The sequence below is a fragment of the Alexandromys fortis genome, unplaced genomic scaffold (assembly GCF_014885135.2).
Source record: "Alexandromys fortis isolate MF-2015 unplaced genomic scaffold, M_Fortis_MF-2015_v1.1 scaffold_44, whole genome shotgun sequence".
Lineage (NCBI taxonomy): Eukaryota > Metazoa > Chordata > Mammalia > Rodentia > Cricetidae > Alexandromys > Alexandromys fortis.
In genome coordinates, this window is record NW_026067921.1 from 2,830,839 (window position 1) to 2,851,165 (window position 20,327).

The window sequence follows — 20,327 nt, forward strand, 5'->3', positions numbered from 1 at the left end:
CACTGGTTTGGGGCTCGTGGAGCCGCCATCTTTGAGTCTGAAAGAATGCCAAGTGGGATGAGGTGGTTGTACTCACCTGTCCTGCAGTTGCTGTGAGAGATTAGGGGAGCTGGTCTTTAAACTTGGAGCCAACCTGATATTCTGGCCCTTGGGATGTGGGACAGTTTGTGTGTCTTACTGGATGCCTTTGGAATGGTGGAAGGGCAGGGAGAAGTGGCTTGTGGGGGAGTGCCTAGTGTTCCCGAGTCCTGCTGTCTGTCAAAGGCTTCCTCTTTCAGACGCCAGGCAGGGGCCAGTAGTGACTGCTGTCCCGAGTGGTGGGTCCCGGGTCACCCGGCAGCAGAATGAATAGGGACAAAAGAAACTTAAGCAAATGAGGGGGTTTCTCTGCCCTCCTCGGCCTCAGCAACCCCTCACTTCATTCCTTGGGACATCCACAGAACAGCTCCTCTCACAGTTAGGCATGGCTTGTTGGCTTTGACCCCAGACCAAGAGGCAGGAAGGGAAACCTAGTGCTGGTTTTTGTGGTGCTCCAGGTCCTGGTGTCTGTCCGCTGCTGACTAGTTGTCTGAGAAAGGGTTTTTAGGGCTCTAGGTCTAGATGCCTTACGTCTGGAAAGGGCTCTCTGTGCTTGCCCAGTTCTGTGACTTCGTAGGATCAGACAGACAGAGAGACAGACAGACAGACAGACAGACACACACACACACACACGATGCAGTTATGCTCTAACCTCTTCTATGCTATTTGCAAAACCACGGGGAGTCCGAAGTGAGTTTGTGTTGATTTCTCCTGTCAAACAGTAGAAACGTCACAGAATGTTCTGGGCCGCATGATTCCAGGGAGCTTTCGCAGAGCCCTCAGAACGGACAGGCAAAAGGGCAGGAGGGAGCTCATCGGCTCAGCCAGTCTTTCCGGCTAGGTAAGGCTTGGTTCGAGCGGCTGGCGGCGGTGGCCGTCTGGAGCCCCAGCCTCTGCATCTGTTTCTTTTCATGACTCTGTTATGCTCTGCTCATGGTGACGCCTGTCCCTTCTGTCACAGACAACGCGACTGAGCTGAGGCCCAAGAGTACCACAGGGGGCCAGCTGAATGAATCCATATTCCTCCTCAGGTATGTAAACCCAGCCTTGAGAAGACACTCAAGTGCTGTCTCATGGGCAGACTGTTAGAGACAGAGGGCCTGTTTGTACCACTGCCACCTTCCCACCACAGTGAGCTACTGCTCAGTGGGATCTAGGTTTTGTATGTATTTTAAAAATTGCTTATTTGAGGGCTGGAGAGCTGAATCACTGGTTAAGAGTGCTCTTCTAGGGGATTCAAGTTCAGTTCCCAGGACTTACAACCGTCTGTAACTCCAGCTCCAGGGGATCAGATGCCCTCTTCTGGCCTTCCTGGGCACTGCACACATGTGCATAGATGCACATATACACATAATTTTAAAAAGCTGCTTATCTTTTTGTATTTGTAAATATTAGAATCTTTTCTCTCAAAACTTTGTCTTCTGATAAAATGAATTTAACATTTCAGAAGTTCAGCCCTTTTATTTGGATAAGGTTTTATAAGAAGGAAAGGTTGTATTTCTCCTTCTTTGAGTCTCCTGTGTCCTCCTTCCTTTCCTCCTATCCTCTCTTCCCATTGCCCTCCTTCCATCCATGCTGGGTACCACACGTGCTAAGCAAGCGCTCTCCCAGCGAGTGACACCACAGCCTGGGTGTTGTGTCTTTCTTGAAATATATTTTATGTGAGGCACAGCAATATTTATAACCATTGAAAAAATTAACAACAACAATAGCCCAATTTACCTTTACATGATTAGGGGCCAGCATATGAAAAACACTAGCATTCAAGGGATTTAAGATTTTTAGGTGCACAGGTCTCTGTCTTGCTGGCAGAGCACTTGGTTAGGATGCACAAAGTCTGAGGCTCAATCCTCAGTGTCAGAAAAGGAAAAGAGCCTTATGCAGGAGGAGTTTTATTCTATTTAAGCTATAATAGTATATTGAAATTTATTTGTTTTGTGCATATTTGAGTGTAAAGTACGTTAAATTTATTTATATTTTAGGTACTTTAAATCTGCTCTTTTAGAGCCGTGTGCAACCTCTGGCATGTTTTCTGTTAGAAACTCACTAAGTGACTTAGTAAGCAGTAGGTGGAGGAGATGTGATCCTCGGGGTTTGAGGAGGTTATGTAAGTGGACCCTGACCGTGAAGGGGAGACATGTGTGTGCACATGCACAAACATGTCATTGTTAAATATGATCAGTAGATGCTGATGAAGCATTAAGCATGCAGCGAATATTGTAAAGAGAAAAGACCGTATGTACATGCAATCTAGAAAATCTGGCGATCCAGAAAGTTACCTGCAGGGCAGTGAGAGGGCTGGTGGGGTGCTCAGCCGGCTGTGTGAGAGAACCAGCCATGCAGAATCGTCCCGGGACCTCCACACGAGTGAGTGGCACGTGGCCCACATATAATAACGCTTGTCAAAAGAAGCAGCTACAAAAATTATAGAGTCATTAAACACAAATTAGGCCTCCCGCTTCCTATGTGCCGAGTGCCCGTGTGAGAGGTATGGAATCCTCCACCTTCATGCTATTGCCCCGCTAGGAGAGAGGGAGGGGAGGGAATCACGTCTGCAGCCCGCTGATGGGAAGCTGTCCTGTTTTCCAGCTCACGGCCCACTCCAAGGACTAGTGCCATGGTGGAGTTAAGTCCTGGAGAGGGTGAGGCTGCCAGCTCGCCACAGACCTCTCCTTTGTCCAAGGTGAGCAGCCCTGGGATTTATGGACCATTACAGAAGCTCATAAACATAATTATAAGTTGCTGCGTGAACCCTGCCGTGATGATGACATTGACCATGGCCAAGCCCCTGGTAGTTGCTTCAGGGCTGTTTTCAGCAGTGTTTATTTTGAGGTATAATTGACATGGAATGCAGTTCACCCGTTTAGAGTGGGCGTTTGATAGACTTTTCCTGGAGTCACAGATTGCGTGAGCCTTACTACACTCCATTTGAGAACTTTACTGCCGTCCTACAGAGAAGCCCCGTAGCTGTTTGCTGTCAGCCTCTGTCTCCTCCGCTTCACCCACTCCTGCTCCACAGGTCGTCCCAAGTCTGCCTGCTCTGGACACGTCATGTGAATATCATATATCACAGAGCATGTAGTCATTAATTGCTTTATTATTGTTTGTACGTGTGTGTGCACATGTGTGTGCGTGCAGCGTGTGCCCGTATGTGCCTGTGCATGCATGCCCCCACAGACACAATGCAAGATATATACATATTGGTGTTTAATTCTTTAGGAGCAAGGTAGAATTTTAGCCAGAACTTTTAAGTCACTATAATTTAATTTCATGAATATTCAGTAGGACAGAAGTAGCTGTGTGTTTTGTGGATAAAGGATGGGCAGAACCAATAAAAAGAAACAAACTAAGCCAAACCCCAGACAGAGTGTGAAGTTTCCTTCACCTCACAGTTCAGGAGGTTTGCTGTGCAGTTCTGACTGGTCAGTGGTGAGAACTTCTGGTGTGACTCACCAGTCAGTGGTGAGAACCATTGGTGTGACTGACCAGTCAGTGGTGAGAACCGTTGGTGTGACTCACCAGTCAGTGGTGAGAACTGTTGGTGTGACTCACCAGTCAGTGGTGAGAACTGTTGGTGTGACTGACCAGTTGATTTCCGACTTTTTCATGTATAGAATGAGAACAACACACAGAGTTCAGGATTTGTGTGACAAAAAGCCAGGCTGATGTTGTCTCCATGTCACTTGAAGTCCTTTGACACAGGCGTCCTTCTCTGCGTCTGGCCCGTCAATCTCCATTGTTAATGCAGGGTGTGACTTTCCCTTGTTCCAGGTGACCCGTGGGCATCTGAGCCAGGGGGCCCTGGAGTTCCAGATGAGGCAGCTGATTTACACGGACTCGGATCTTGTGACCACTCCAATTATCGACAACCCTAAGGTGTGCAGAGAGGGTGTAAACTTGGGGGCAGGGTGTGGGGGGGAGGTCAGAGCGTTCTCCACCTCACCATGGCGACAGTCTGCATCCCTCTGCTGTCTCTTCACTTGCATATCCCTTGTCTGCTTGTCCCGTGTGCCCCATGTACACGCGGTGGCTCTCTGCTCTGCCTTCACTTGCTCCCGCTCTGCTGGTAATACCTGTCACATGCCGAGGAGGGCCACTGACCCCTGGACCCCAGCCTGCAGCTCTCAGTCCAGCTTTGTTTACAAAGTGAGCCCCACTGGATGCTCAGGTCGCCAGGGTGTGGCTGAGCAGGGCTCACTGGCTGCTGAGCAGGGCTCGCTGGCTGGGAAGGGCGGGCAGGCCACACAGGTCTGGTCTTTAGCGTGGTGTCTAGACTGCTGGAAGAGACAGTGTGGCCCTAGGGTCCCAGCTCCTGGTGTGCACCCTGCTCCTGTGTCCACAGTGTGTTGTTGAGGGTGACAGGGTTCCAGCCCCGTCCCTCATCCTCTACCCTCACCCCGCTCTGTTTTATTCTTCCAGCTTTTTTTTTTTTGTTTAAAAATGTCTTTCCACATTAATTTGTGGCGATTTCCCCTGCTCTCATGTGGAACATGTGGACACCCGGCCTTTGTCTTATATGACCAGCTCCCAGAATGGACTCTTTCCATGACTCAGAGTCTGCCAGAGAGCCCAGATTCTGCTAGGCATGATGGGTAATGGGTGGTCTCCCAGAGAGACTGGATTCTGCTAGGCATGATGGGTAATGTGTTCTAGAGCAGCCTGGGATCCCATGGCCTGAGTTTCTTTACTTTTTCCTTAAGGTTTCTGGGAAACATCAGCAAGCAGGAATTAGGTTTTTAACACTCCCCCGCCCCCACAGACAGGGTTTCTCTATGTAACAGTCCTGGCTGTCCTGCAACTAGCTCTGTAGACCAGGCTGACCTCAAACTCAGAGATCCACCCACCTCTGCCTCCAGAGTGCTGGGATTAAAGGCGTGCACCACCACTGTTCAACCTTAAACTATTTTTGTCTAAAACATTTTAAGCTATATTTTAAAAACAAGGTTTAGAATCAGGGAGAGGATTCAGGGTTCAAGGAGGCCTTGCTTGCCGTTATTCTGCCTGGCCTGAGTCACCTGAGGCCCTCGGTTTGCCAGACTCCCACTAATCTGCTGTCTCTGATGTCCTTTGTCACACTTGAGCCTCCTGGTCTCCTAGAGTCCGTCCCTGTCTGTTACGGCTGGTGACATTTAGGTTTTCATGATTGTAACATGTTGCTGAGTGATGGTCTGGTGTTTGTGGAGTGGTTTGAGTTAAAATGTATCTGTGGACTCTCACTCTATCATTTGTCAAGAGTGTTGTCTGTCCCTGAGGGCTTGAGACGGCAACGCGGAGTTCTGCAGAAGTTAGACTTGGGCAACTCCCAAGGCTCAGGGCCTTGGGTTTCTTCACCACACCATTTCTCAAACGGAGCGTGTGATAAACTATTGTGCGTTAAGATCTTCCGGAATGGCTCTTCCCTCCTCAGATACAGCCAAGTCCTGACTGTGGTTCACTCCTCAGTCTGATTTCCACCCCTCCCCCGACCCTATCCACGCCACATCCAGACCTCAGCCCACCTTCCACTGCTCCCCCCGACCCTGTCCACGCCACATCCAGACCTCAGCCCACCTTCGACTGTTCCCACTGTCCCTGTCCACGCCACATCCAGACCTCAGCCCACCTTCCACTGCTCCCCCTGACCCTGTCCACGCCACATCTAGACCTCAGTCCGATTTCCACCCCTCCCACTAACCCTGTTCATGTTACATCAGCCTAACTACTTGTTTCTTTATTGTTTTTAAGAAATTTCTTTCTATGAACTATCTGTCTATAATTTTTGTCCTGTTTGTTTTGAATTCTTAAGTATTAAGGATTTTATTGTTCAACAGACATTTGCCTTATTTTCTCATTTAGAATTTCAGCTGACAGCAGGGTCACGTGTTTAATGGCTTTGCCCCTCCTCAGGACAGGTCCCTGCAGATGCTCTTCAGATGCCTTCATTTCTAGAGAGAGCGGATTAGCCAGTTGAGCCCTCTGCGGGACTCTGTCTTACTGAAGAAGTTAGTTGACATGGAAAGAAGCCATCTGTATTTACATCTTTTAGTCCCATGTGGCACTGTTGAATTCTTTTCTGTTGCTAGTGCTTTGAGATGGGGTCTCTCTCTGCAGCCCAGGCAAATCTTAGCCCTCCTGCCTCTGCCTCCCCAGGCTGGCCGCACTGGGTGCCCCACACCTGGCCTGGATCCTTTTGATGCCAGCTGAGTTTCCTCTCCTTCCTTTTTGGCCGTGTTGACTGTAGCTGCAGAGACAACTGTTGGGTTAAAAGGCTTCTCAACAGCGTTTCCCGTTATTTTCATAGATAACGAAACAACCTGCAATCAAGTTTGATCCAAAAATCTTGCACCTACCGGCTTATTCTGGTAAGGTCCTCAGGCTCTCAAAACGTTGACCTTCGTAAGCAGACTTCGTGAGGGAACTTTACATACGTCAAACGGAATGTGCGCGTGGGTGCGTGTGGAGAAGATCTGATTGGCCGTCGTCTTGTCAATCTTGTCAAGGCTCTGGGTGCATCCTGCACAGCAGGAGTCAGCCGCAAATGTCTCTTTGCCAGCTGTTGACTTTCCTCTGGGCCAGTGCCCGCTTGTGGTGGGAGGCTCCTGGGGCGCTGGGCCCATTTTCCTGAGAGTAGAGAGGCTTCTTCTGCCAGTGAGATGTCTGTCTTGCATGGTGCTGTGTGAGCGTCAGCAGTCAAGCTGGGAACTGTGTTTGAGGGATCAGGACAGTAGAGAGCCAGACTGGGTGGGGGACACTTGTGGGCAGCGTTGCTGTCCCTATGGGTGCGTGGCTGCCCCTATGGGAGGCATGACTCACCACACCCAGTGGGGGATGGTGGCTGACCCCTGTTGTGATGTGACTGCCCCCATGGGGGCATGGCTGACCCCCGGTGGGGCGTGGCTGACCCCTATGGGGCGTGGCTTACCACACCCACTTGGAATGGTGTTAACTTAAAAGTTTGTACAGGTCAGGCTGGTCCATGGATGCCAACCAAGAGAGAGCCCCACGGAGGGCTGTTTTGAAGGACCAACGTGCAGCAGAATTATAGTGTGGCCAGCAAAACCCGGGGAGGCACTCAGTCCTCCTGAGAGCTAGAGAACATTTGTAATTTTAAAAAAGATTTATTTATTATGTATACAGGGTCTGTCTGCAGGCCAGAAGAGGGCCCCAGGACTCACTTTAGATGGTTGTGAGCCACCACGTAGCTGCTGGGAGTTGAACTCAGGACCTCTGGAGAAGCAGCCAGTGCTCTTAATCTCTGAGCTGTCTCTCCCTCATCTGTCTACAGATGAAGCGCAGCCAAAGTTAGACGCTAATCCTGTAGTTTTCTTTGGTTTGTGTGGGAAGCTAGAGACTGGATTGCCAGGTTGTGCCCGCCACCCTACTGACCTGGGTATGTGTATATTTAACAGTAATTCTATTAGGCTTCTAAAAATGTGTGCAGATGTGTGTGGACATACTGTGTGTGTGGTTACATATGCACAAGTACGGTGCGGCTGCCCAAGGATGGCCTCCAGTGTCATCCTGAGACATGCCGGCCAGTGGGCCCCAGGGAGCCTCCTGTCTTCACTTGCTGTTTTTTTATGTGGATTCTGGCATCATTACCCGTGGCCTCGGCTTGCGAGGCAGCTTCTCCCCAGCGCCCTCACACCTAAGACATTGTTATTGTTATTATTGCTGTCACTTTTTTTTTTTTTTTTTTTTTTTTTTTGGTTTTTCAAGACAGGGTTTCTCTATAGTTTTGGAGCCTGTCCTGGAACTAACTCTTCCAGGCTGGCCACGAACTCCAGAGATCTTCTTCCTCTGCCTCCCAATTGTTAGTTTGGCAGTTCACTGACATAGTTAAGAAGTCTCTCTGGGTGGGGAAGGGCCGTCAAGTGGAGTGTCTGTCCTCATGTGCTCTGACGTTCTGCAGTGGATAAGTTGCTGCTCCTGAAGGACCAGGACTGGACCGTCTTCCTGCAGCAGGCCTGTTCCCAGATTGACTCCAGCGAGAAGAGCGCAGGGGCGGCGCGAGCCAAGCTGAACTTCCTGTGCTATCTGTGTGTGGTGGCTGCTCACAAGGAGGTGGCCACCAGGCTGCTCCACTCACCGCTGGTAGGCACTTCAGGGGGACGCCTCCCAGGGACCAACTGCTGTTGAGCTGTTGGCCTTTGTGTTTCAGGGGTGCTAGTGCAAAAGCTTGGTGCCTGGGGTTTAGTAGTAGGGCAGTTCCTTAGCCTGATCACAGCATGGGTCAATAAAAGCAATAAACCTCGGACTGAAGCAGTTCATTTATTTCTGTGGTAGTACTGAGGATCAAACCCAGGGCCTTAGGCTAGGCGAGTGTTCCACCCCTGAACCACACACGGTCCCAACTTCTCTTCTGAGCTATGGTCTAAGTGTCCTGGGCTTGCCTTGGATTCATTCTGTAGCCAGTCGGTCTTGCGCGTGGTCTGGGCTCCTGGTCTGGGTCCCCTGGAGAGACGCCAGGGCTTCCGGATGGATAGAAGGATGTCAGGCCTCAGAGTCCTCACTCTCTGCTCTCCTGAGAGGGTACCCCTTAGGGCTTTATCCCTAACCCTGGGGTTTGCACAGTTCCTCAGGCCGCCTTCTGGAAGGAATGACAGTGGTCCTGTGGCACTTTCTTTTGTGTCCCCAAGGCCGGCCTGAAGAGTTTCAGCTTATTTTGCTCCTAAGTCAGTATGAGGGTTGGGGTGTCTGTTGGGGGCGGAAAGCCAAATGTTAGTGGTATTAGTAATAGGACAGGTCTCCTGGAGCCACTGTGTGGACACTAGGAATTGAACATGGGTTCTTTGCAAGAGAACGTACTTTTCAAGCAACCGCTGAGCCCTGTCTCCGGTGCCCTGGTCTTAGCGTTTGTTTATGTTTCTTGCTGGCACACTGGCTGCGTTTGCGTGTCTGTAATTGCCTCCCCGGGGTGTTCCCATCTCAGCTGTATAGATTTCCCTGTTAATTCAGATACTGCTTTGGATTCCCTGCTGAATAATACTTACATTTCGATGTTTCTCTTTTTCTAATTCTAGTTCCAGTTGCTAATCCAGCATTTGCGAATAGCTCCAAACTGGGATATGTAAGTAACATTTGTATTTTAAAACCTATTCTTGGGGGTTTTATAGTTGCTCCTCGTGAGCACAGTCTGGTCGTCCTAAGGGAATTTGAGGCAATGAGCGAGGAGAGGTGTGGAGGTGGCTGCTGCTTTGTTGTCTCAACCCGGAGTGGGACACTGTATGTTAGGCCATCCCTTTCCTGGCCCTGCCTTTTGGGCTGTGCTGCCTCTGGCACTCCCTTTCCTTCCCGGGCAGGAAACCAAGGGGACTCCTACAGAGTGCTCTCTCTCTATGGATGCTCCAGGCTCTGGCTCTCCTGCTGGTGGGACATGATCACATGATGGGCTGTTCTGAGTTTATGTGGGGTACAGAAGTGTGTGGTGGGGACCCCAGATCTGCCCCTGCTGAGTTTCGCTGAGGGGGTTGGATTACCCATTCAGTACATCTTTGGCCAAGTGAGTGAGGCCAGAAGACGGAGCTGCTGCTTCTGAGTCTGGTGCACACTGGCAGTGTTGTGATTTTCTTGTATCCCAGCCGCTGTTCTCCTTGGAACTGGGATGCTGGGTAACAGCAGAGCGTCCTGCAGCCATGGAAACAGCTGCTGTTAGGCGGATATCATTTTTCAGTCTGGAGCGCCCCCTGCTGACTTGAAAGTGGTTAAATTCTTTTCAAGCATTGTTTTAAAACCCTTTTTTTTTACTATTTAAATTGAATTTCATTTGCTAAAAAAAGTCTGTTTTAATTGTTATTTTTTATTTTTTGAGAAAGGGTCTTAATATGTATCACAGGCTGGCCTTGAACTCCTAGCGTATGTCTTCCTGAGTGCTGGGGTTAGAGGTGTGCACCACTTTGCCCAGCCATGGGAGCTTTGATTGGATGAAGCTGAGGGTGGACAGCGGGCAGCCCTCCCCCGCTGGGTCTTCTTGTACTCTCTCGTGCTGCTTTCGGCTTTTCAAGTTTGTCCTGCATGGAGGAACACAAACCTAGCAAGGCTGTTGTGACTTTGTGTCTGTCCTCCCCAAAACGCACGTGTTTTTTAATGTTTTTAATTTTTATTGATATTTATTGAGCTCTACATTTTTTCTGTTCCCCTCCCTGTCTCTCCCTCCCCCCTTCAGTCCTTCCCCAAGGTCCCCGTGCTCCCAATTTACTTAGGAGATCTTGTCTTATACTTTCTACTTCCCATGTAGATTATATCTATGCAAATCTCTCTCTTAGTATCTGCATTGTTGTCTAAGTTCTCTGGGATTGTGGTTTGTAGGTTGGCTTTCTTTGCTTTATGTTTAAAAACCACCTATGAGTGAGTACATTGTCTTTCTGTGTCTGGGTTACCTCACTCAAAATAATGTTTTCTAGTTTCATCCATTTTCCTGCAAATTTCAAGCTGTCGTTATTTTTTCTGCTGTGTAGTACTCCATTGTGTAAATGTACCACATTTTCCTTATCTACTCTTCAGTCAAGGGGCATTTAGGTTGTTTCCAGGTTCTGGCTATGACAAACAAAGCTGTTATGGACATAGCTGAGCACATGTCCTTGTGGCACGATTGAGCATCCTTTGGATATATACCCAAAAGTGGTATTGCTGGGTCTTGAGGAAGGTTGTTTCCTAATTTTCTGAGAAAACGCCATACTGATATCCAAAGGGGATGTACCAGCTTGCATTCCCACCAGCAATGCAGGAGTGTTCCCTTTTCCCCACAACTTCTCCAGCATAAGTTGCCAACAGTGTTTTTGATCTTGGCCATTCTTACAGGTGTAAGATGTAATCTCAGAGTTGTTTTGATTTGCATTTCTCTGATGACTAAGGATGTTGAACATTTCCTTAAGTGTCTTTCAGCCATTTTAGATTCCTCTGTTGAGAGTTCTCTCTTTAGGTCTGTACTCCATTTTTTTTTATTGGATTATGTGATCTTTTGGTGTCCAATTTCTTGAGTTCTTTGTATATTTTGGAGATCAGACCTCTATCTAATGTGGGGTTGGTGAAGATCTTTTCCCATTCTGTAGGCTGTCGTTTTGTCTTGTTGACCATGTCCTTTGCTTTACAGAAGCTTTTCAGTTTCAGGAGGCCCCATTTATTGTTTTTCTCAGTGTCTGTGATACTGGGGTTATATTTAGGAAGTGGTTCCCTGTGCCAATGTGTTCAAGTGTACTTCCCACTTTCTCTTCTATGAGGTTCAGTGTGGCTGGCTTTATGTTGAGGTCTTTGATCCATTTGGATTTGAGTTTTGTGCATGGTGAGAGATATGGGTCTATTTTCATTCTTCTACATGTTGATATCCAGTTATGCCAGCACCACTTGTTAAATATGCTTTGTTTTTTCCACTTGATATTTTTTCTTTTTTATCAAAGATCAGGTGTTCGAAGATGTGTGGATTGATATCCGGATCTTCTATTAGGTTCCATTGGTCCTCCTGTCTGTTCTTATGCCAGTACCAGGCTGTTTTCAGTACTGTAGCTCTGTAGTAGAGTTGGAAGTCAGGGATTGTGATGCCTCCAGAAGTTCTTTTATTGCCCAGGATTGTTTTGGCTATCCTGGGTTTTTTGCTTTTCCAAATGAAGTTGAGTACCATTCTTTCGAGGTCTTTGAAGAATTTTGATGGGCAACACATGTGTTTTTAATGTTATTGACAATCTGAGACTGTTTCCTATCCTCCTGCCTCTGCCCCCCATAGTTCTGGGGTACAGGTATGCACACCACTACGTCTGGATTTTTCACCTCTCTGGGTCAGTAGGTTTCTATTCCACCTCCAACCTTTGGGTTTACGGTTATCACAGGTAAATGAATCTGTCTTTCATCTCTGCAGACTCCTGAGGGTTCTGTGTCTAGTCGGCTCTCATCAAGGAGAGGGGATTTCTTGTACGTTTTCATCTATGGGACTTACTTGATTGTGGTTTAAAGCTTTTGGCATTTGATGTATAAGACACTCAGAAGTAGCCAGGCATGGCAGCGCTCATCTGCTGTCCTCAGGAAGCTGAGGCAGGAGAATCAGGGGTTCAGTGACATCCTGGGAGCCATGTGATGAGCTCTCATCTCAGAGAACCAGCAAGAGTTGAGGCCTGTCAGGGCCGGCTCTGCTGTGGGAGGTGGACACACGCTGTCCCGTGTCAGGGCCGGCTCTGCTCTGGGAGGTGGACACAGGCTGTCCCGTGTCAGGGCTGGCTCTGCTCTGGGAGGTGGACACAGGCTGTCCCGTGTCAGGGCTGGCTCTGCTCTGGGAGGTGGACACAGGCTGCCCTGGCCACATGTCTGAGTCTGACTTGTTCCCTTGAGTGAGTCCAGCAAAGCCTTCCCTAAGAAGCCAGGAGACGATGAGGGGGACTTAGCTCCTCACCATGTCAGTTCCCACGGGACAAAGGTTTGAAATTTGTTCACCTCACAGTTTCACACATATGCGGTGCTCTTTGGTGGCATCTCGGCCATTACCCTTTCTCGTACCCCTGCTTTCCACTGCACCCCCTTCCCCAATAAGTCCCCTCCACGTCCTTGCTTTTTCCTCCAGTGAATTTTTTCTAATCAACATGACTTTTCTATATTACTGTTTTCAAATCCCACTGCATAGTATTTTATCAATGTCCTTTTCTGTGGGAGAGCAGAAGCCACCTCCTTGAAACCAGTGTTTATGACAATAGAAGAAAAGAGGCCAGAGGGTGGTGCCATGGTTAGGAGCCTGCAGCTCTCACAGAGGACTAGGGAGTCAAACCATCTGCAGCTCCAGTCCCAGGGGATCAGGGCCCCCTTCTGGCCTCCATGGGCACTGCATGCACATGGTACACATACGTACTACATACAGGCAAAAACACAAATACTTATAAAGTAAAAATAAAGGGGAAAATTAAGCAAAACAGAAAGTGCTCATAACGGTCTAATTGTAAAGTTTTCCATTTCTGCGTTTTATAAGCCACAAACTGTCTAAACTTTGACACTGCCACTCACGCTCCTTGTGTGTGTGTGAGTTTCCCTGCAATGTGGGCCTGCGCTGTCTCAATACCTGCATCTGAGTGGCTGTGTGCTTGCTCCAGTGCGTGCATGGGGGTCAGAGGTCAGCCTTCAGGAGCTGGTTCTCTCTTCCTACCATGTGGGGTCCAGGATTGAGCTCAGGTCATCAGACTTGGTGGCAAGCTCCAGTACCCACTGAGCCCTCTTGTCAGCCCCACTTCCCCGTCATACAGCTAAGTCAGCTCATCGTATGTACATGGTGGCTAGCAGTGGTGGTTGATGCCTGACTGCACTTCAGAGCCTGTGTTTTCTCTCTCTCTCCAGACGGTCCAAGGTTGCTCGCGTGATTGGCTTGCTGGCCTTGCACACCACAGAACTTGAGGAAAATGTGCCAGTTATCGAGGTGACGTCTTTCTTTTTTTTTTTTTTTAATATTTATTTATTTATTATGTATACAATATTCTGTCTGTGTCTATGCCTGCAGACCAGAAGAGGGCACCAGACCCCATTACAGATGGTTGTGAGCCACCATGTGGTTGCTGGGAATTGAACTCAGGACCTTTGGTAGAGCAGGCAATGCTCTTACCTCTGAGCCATCTCTCCAGCCCCAAGGTGACGTCTTTCTTTACTGACATGTTGAGTGTGGCAGAGAAGATGGCTTTTGGTTTTGTGGCACACAGCTTTCATTGGCCTTCGTTTAATTTTAATCTGAGGCATTGTGGTTGTTGTAAGACACAGACCTTGGGGTCCTCCCAGCCCTGGGCTCTAACCCACAGTTCAGCCTCATGGAGAACTTGGCCTCTGGTTGGACGCAGAGGCTGCGGGATGGTTAAGAGCACACTCACATTTAAGCCAGTTTCTTCTGGGTTTTCATCCTCAATTTAATATTTCCCCTTGTCCCAGGATAGCTGCTCTCTGGCAGGTGAGCCCAGGGTTTGAGGGTCCCTTATGTACTGAGGACATTTGGATCCAGGGTTGGGCTGGGGATCCCCCAGGGCCCACACTGAGCGCTGGTATTAGAAAGGGTTTTGGCGGGTGTGGTGGTGCACATTTTAATCCTAGTACATAGTGAGACCTTGGCTCAAACAACTGAAGGGGAATAAAGAAAAGCGTCTTCCGTCGTCACCCAGCGACTCCAGACCTGTGTGGAGAGCATTGCCGCTGTGTCTCTACACCAGCTCAGAAGAGCTGACGACTCCTGTCTCTCCTGCTGGTTGGCAGTGATCTTTATCCTCAAGAGTCAAGTAGCCAAACATCACCATGGTCTTCAAGGCTAAAGACTGGAACTTGGGGTTGGTGGAACATTTGTAGGGCAGAAACCGGGATGTGGTGTTGAAGCTGCAGGGGGATTATTCAGTCAGGAGGACTTCCTGAAAGGATGGGTTACCCGGTGGGAGGACTTCCTGCAGGAATGGGTCACCCAGCGAGAGGTGGAGGGCTGTGAAGGAATGAGTGGGCCCCACAGGTTGAGCAGCTCCTGTGAGGAGCCAGCAGTGGAGAAGCTCAAGAGCCAGGATGTGAGCTTAGGTAAAACTGTCTGTGGGGACTGGCGGACAGCACAGCCACTGAGCTGTCCAGGGCCACACTGTGGAGACTTGTTGCGGAGTTTGTCTGGGGCTCAGGATTGGATTCCAAATGAGAGAAGGGATCCTAGGGGGCTCATGAACCATGAAATCCTGGGTGTCGCTAGAGTGCTGGAGAAGGTTCAGTGAGAGGGTGGGGACGTTGGTGAACTACATCATATCATTGGGGAAACTGGGTGTCCAGGATGGGCGGACTGAGTAAGAGCCGAGAGGAGGGTGCTGGACTGACTCGTACGTATCCGACTCTGGAGAAGCTAAGAGCCTGACAGCTTCTTATGCACAAGGCTGGAGGCCCCAGCAGTCCTCGTCTGGTGCTGAAGACCTGGAGGATTCCTGGAGAGACACCCGTCTTCAGCCCTTTTTGGAAGGCCGAAGAAACTGGAGTCTGATGCCAGCTCAGGATGTGACAGCTGTGACAGGGTAGACGAACCGGCAAGAGGTGGAGCGGGCAGACAGAACGCAGTGCTTTTCTGAGGGCCTCCAAGAAGGTGTGTGTGCCTTCCTACGGGTGACCTGACTGAGAAAGCCCTTCCGGGTCTGCCCGGGGCTTGTCCCAGCTGCTCTCAGCTCCCGTTAAGTTGACCAGACTAGCCATCACTCAGCCTGACATACAGTTTCTCTATTACTCTGATGCCCTTGACAGATTTGCTAATCACCGTGATAGCATCTGAAAGCAGCAGAAGCTAGCAGTATGAATTCTGTGTTTAATATTTGCAATGCGGAATCATTGTAGACCTGCAAACGGAAGCCAGAACGACATGTCATGTAGTCCCCCTGTCAAAACTCCAAACTCCGCATAGATGTTGGAAGGCACGGGGAGCAGTGACTTTCCCAGGCTGCTGGTGGGAATGTGAATGGGCGTGGTAATTCCGGAAAACCCGCTGTGTCTCCCAGAGCCATATGTGTTATCACACACACTCAGTGCTGTGTGACGTGTGGAGGGATGCGTATCTGTGTGCTACCTTCCCACCCCGCGTCTAATAGGGTGGGCGGAGCGTGGCTTGCTCTCGCCATGAGGCACCAGCAGCGCTATCAATAACGAACTGCAGCTCTGGGCTGGAGCGAAAGTCGTGGACGGCGCTCGTCGTGGACGTGAGTGGGACATACCACGAAGTGACCGTCTGGGGGTATTGAGAGGTGCCCAGGGCTGTGGCTGCTCTTGTCCACAGGGCCGGCTTCCCTGGAGATCTTGTTTTAGGGTTCCATCAGGGAACTCAGCTGTTCACATGCTCACCCAAATCCCGGTCTTCTTCTATGGAGAAGGTTGTTCTCCTTGACGAGCACATGGCTTCAGCAGGGACACACATAGAGCCATGAGGGAGGGTGGGGACACTCACCTCTTCAGCCAGAGCCAGGTCTCCCTTGCATCCCCGTTCCCTTGGAGATGTCAGAGAAGGAATCTGAAGACGAGGGCTGCCTCATGGCATGACTGGGGGAAGTCGGGCAGAGGTCAGCCCCAAAGCTGAGAAGCTTCCTCTATTCCCATGGAGTCTTGTGCCAAGGACTCACCATGTCTGTGGCTGACAGATGGTCCCCACTGAAGGAGTCCCATGGAGTCACCCTAGCGACGGGATCGCCTCTCTCTTTCCTCCACACCTATGGCTGGTCCTCCCGGTGCTTGTTCTTGCTGTTGTCCATGGAGAGCCTGTGGCCATCATTTCCTGGGTCACGCTGTGGCCAGGCTGTCTCAGGCCACTTCCGTGAGGTTCTGTCTCTGTCCCTTGCAGTCCCCTGTCCCCGTTGCCTGCTCGTGTTTTATTGGCTGAGATGCAGGGGCGTGGACAACACCCTCTTGTTTCTTTCCCACTTCCTACTTCACAACCTCACCCATGAGTTCTTTCATTTTTGTGTGTAGTGTGTGTGTCTGTCCGTGTACATCTAGGTGCACACGTGCACACAAAGGCCAGAGGCTGATGTCAGGTGTCTGCCGCTGTCATGCCTCCACCTGTCCCTGCAGACAGGGGTCTCACTGGCGGTCTGGACTGGCTGGCCATGATCTTGGGGATGCATACCCACGCCTGCCTTCATACCCTTAATACTAGGGTCTGAACTCAGGTCCACACCCTGACTGAGCCATCTCCCCAGCCCCCAGATCTCACAGCTTTAATAGGATATTATATTTGGCAGAAATTGAAAGTACCATATTCATTCCAAATGTATTATCAGGTAAGGAAGCACTCTTCCCGTGCCTGGCCACTGGGACACAGCTGTCCCCAGCTGTCAGAGACAACGCCACAGCCTGGAAACATCAGGTGCCGGCCGCCAGCTGGTTACTAAGCTCAGGGGCCCTGACCTGGTGTGGCGCCACAAGATGAGAATCTGTGTTCTGCTAATCAGCCATCCCTAGGGAGAGACAGACTTTGCTGTCAGGCTACAGCCCTGGATTCCACAGGAAGAAACAGTGTATGTTTAACTGCTGGGTGGACAATTTTGAAGTCAACACACATATAGTGAACTAGATTTTGTTGAAAATGGGGAATTTACACAGTGTGTTGAAATAGCTGTAGGTACATCTTTTCGGTAGTGGTGTGTGTGTGTGGTGTTTTTTTTTTTTTTTTTTTTTTTTTTCTCCAGACAGGGTTTCTCTGTGAAACAGCCCTGGGTGTCCTGGAACTCGCTCTGTAGACCAGGCTGGCCTTGAATTCACAAAGATCCACCTGCCTCTGCCTCCCAAGTGCTGGGATTAAAGGTGTGTACACCACACCTGGCTGTATTCTATATTTGTATTTTTTTCTTTCATGCACTTTAAGATACTTTTGTAAGTAGTTGGCTGTATCAATCTCAGAAGCCACCAGGGGGCAGCCAAGCACTGGGGGAAATGTAGCACCTGTGGCCGTTTGTCTTTAATCTGGATTAGCAGGCACAGACAGGTACTGGTTACGTCTTACCGTGTTGAGGCATTTCCGCTCAGAATCTGGCAGTTGTGTTGCTCACTTCCGTTTGAGGGTTACCAAGATCAGCGTAATCACAGGCAGACTTGGCTGCCTGCGTGACTTCCTGAGGTGCCATTGGTGGGCCCCCGGTTCAGAACTCCTGAGGTCTGGTCTGTGTGAAACTCACTCTGACCTGCTCAGCTTCCTCCGACCCCCGTCGCTCTGCAGAAGGGCGCTGGCCAAGTCTAAGCCTTCTTCTTTGGGTCTGGAGCTCCTCGCTGTTCCTGTGTAAGAGCTCTCAGGATGAGCCCTCGTGTGTGGTCCGTGTGTTTGGTCTCTGAAAGGCAGTAGAAGCTTTAGGATGCTGAACATAAGCCTGCAAGCCCGAGAACCGATGGCGCAGTTTAACCCTTTCATGGACGTTTTCTTTCTCTGGAAAATTTCAAAACATGAAAGTAAAGTGTGCGGTAAACTGAGGCAACTCTCAGCACTCGGCCATCCTCTGGTCCTCTGTCTCCCCGCTTCTTCTCTCCCTTTTCCTTTCTGCTTCTCACTTGCTTTCTTTCTGAGGCATTTTTAAAGAAAATAACATCAGTTTGCTCTTAGCTACAATTCATATGACTTCATTTTTACTTATGCATATTTGTGTGTCTCTGTGTGAGTACAGACAGATGTCCTGGAGGTTATAAGAGGGTTCTGGATCTCCCGAAGCTGGGGTTGCTGGGTGCTGGGAACACCCCCGAGGCTCCGCAAGAGCCCCAGGCACGCTTAAGAGCCGAGCCACTCTCCCAGGCCGCGCTTGGGTCCCTGGCTGTCACTTTAGCCAGCTTCGCCTAATTCTCCGTCTGAAACCCTTCTGGGGCTGGAGTGGTGTGCGCCACACCTTTGGGGACACCTGCATTTCCTATCGACACATTTATTATTGTAACTATTCTAACTTAAAAGTGTGTTTTTCTATTTATGGCAATGTAGTTATATAAACCTTCCCAGCAAACCAAGAAAAGACATTTGAAAGCGCAGGATAAATGTGACCTGGAGGTGACTAGGAGGGCTTGGCTTGCAGTCTGAGCTTGGATGTCATCGTTTACAGCCCCTGATGTGGCTAATTTCAGTGGACTCGCCCTTGGATTTTTCTGGTAAACAAGCTTTTGTTTATTTTCTGTTGGAAATGTGTTCAATTAGTTAATTATACTTCAATGAGCTGGTTGGAGCAGGACACAAAGTTACTGAAAGCAGAAGAGCATGAAGCAGACAATAACATATTTTATTAATTCTTTGAGAATGTCGTCCAGTGTGTTTTGATCACACTCAACCCCATTCCTAGCTTCCTACCTCAGCTTTGTCCCCCCCACCCCCGACACTGTCTGTCTGTCTGTCTGCCTGTCTGTCTGTCTGTCTCTCCCCACCCCTCTCTCGGCTGTCTGTGTACTAATGGGTGTGAGATCACCCACCGGAGTGTGGTTGGCCTACAGAGACTACACCTGTAACGCAAAGTGACTCTCCTGCTTCCAAAGCCATCGGTTGTCCATGGACCCCTTCTTACCTCGCGCCACAATGCCAGACTTGCGGGTGACCGCACCTGCTAGGAGTTCATGAGAACAGCTGTCCTGCCGTGTCCAGAACACACTGCTTGCTCAGCTTCCCTGACTCTGTCCCTTACCCCGCTCCATTCGTCTTCCACCATGCTTGGCAAGCTGCAGTGTGCTTGGGTGGGGGCGATACAGAGTCCCAGTCAGGGCCAAGCTCTCCACAGCCACTAGCTTTCTCCACTGTGACCAGGTGTGTGTGTGTGTGTGTGTGTGTGTGTGTGTGTGTGTGTGTGTGAGAGAGAGAGAGAGAGAGAGAGAGAGAGAGAGAGAGAGAGAGAGAGGTCTCATTCAGGGCTCTCCATAGTCACTAGCTTTCTCCACTGCAACCAGGTACGTGTGTGTGTGTGTGTGTGCGTGTGTGAGTACATGTGTGTGTGTGTGTGTGTGTGTGTGTGTGTGATAGATGTCTCATTTAGGCCTCTCCACAGTCACTTGCTTTCTCCACTGTGACTAGGTGGGCGTTTGTGCATGTGCATGTGTATGTGTGTGATAGGTGTCTCATTCAGGGCTGAGCTCTCCACACGCACTTTTTTCTCCACTCTGACCAGTTGTGAGTCACTGCAAACAGAAGCGTCTCTGATGGAGGCAGAGCTGCACCTACGTGTGGGTATAAGGGTAGGATTTGGAAGGCATTTGGATACTGTGTCCATTTAGCAAGCTAGTGGTAGTAGGTTGACTCCTAGGATCTGTGAGCTCCCTATCTGCAGGTTCTAAGCCCAGATGTGTAGAAACAGGTGTATATTTCCTGCTGTGTGTGGATCAGGCCTGAAAGCCACCCAGACAGTGCTTGGTTAGCTCCGTAACAGTCATGGCACTGTTGTATGCGTGGGCGTTCCTCACAGGTCAGTCATTGCCCAGGTCACGGTGTCCACAGCTCCCCCAGCAGCCTGCTATCTTCCTGGTACCATGACGGTGAGAGAGCACGAAGGAAGCTTCCTGGTCAGCACCAGGTAGATTTCTTCATGTCTTGTGGCATATGTGAGGTGTCTTCAGTCCCAGGGTCTTAGCATCACCTTCTGGTAGGCAACCAAGAGCAGTGGCAGTAACCTGTCCCGAGAAATAGATGCTTTGTCAGCTGGAAAGCTCCAGTAACGTGGGCACATCAGTTTCTTATGCATTTGTGCACATAAGTGATTTTAGTGCTAATTTTCTGGAAAAATGATACGTGATAAACGGATCATCACGTATGTGTGTGTATATGCATACATACATACATGCAAAACATTCTTGGCCTGTGTCTG

At 49.7% G+C, this 20,327-nt stretch overlaps 1 protein-coding gene across 6 annotated transcripts in view; it reads left to right on the plus strand.

Moving 5' to 3' along the window:
• The window catches only part of Ulk4 (unc-51 like kinase 4), a 271,119-nt gene that overhangs the window by 16,833 nt on the left and 233,959 nt on the right, over window positions 1-20,327 (plus strand). For 5 of the 6 annotated variants that reach the window (XR_007591528.1, XR_007591527.1, XR_007591526.1 and 2 more), the window contains exons 10-17: window positions 801-919; window positions 1,040-1,109; window positions 2,668-2,761; window positions 3,850-3,954; window positions 6,359-6,419; window positions 7,970-8,151; window positions 9,081-9,127; window positions 13,366-13,444. Coding sequence is in view for 3 of the 6 variants with exons in the window: in XM_050141472.1 (XP_049997429.1) it covers window positions 801-919; window positions 1,040-1,109; window positions 2,668-2,761; window positions 3,850-3,954; window positions 6,359-6,419; window positions 7,970-8,151; window positions 9,081-9,127; window positions 13,366-13,444 (757 nt within the window). In the remaining 3 variants the exon portion in view is untranslated. The remainder of the gene's footprint in view (window positions 1-800; window positions 920-1,039; window positions 1,110-2,667; window positions 2,762-3,849; window positions 3,955-6,358; window positions 6,420-7,969; window positions 8,152-9,080; window positions 9,128-13,365; window positions 13,445-20,327) is intronic. The other variant, XM_050141473.1, reaches the window with a different exon arrangement.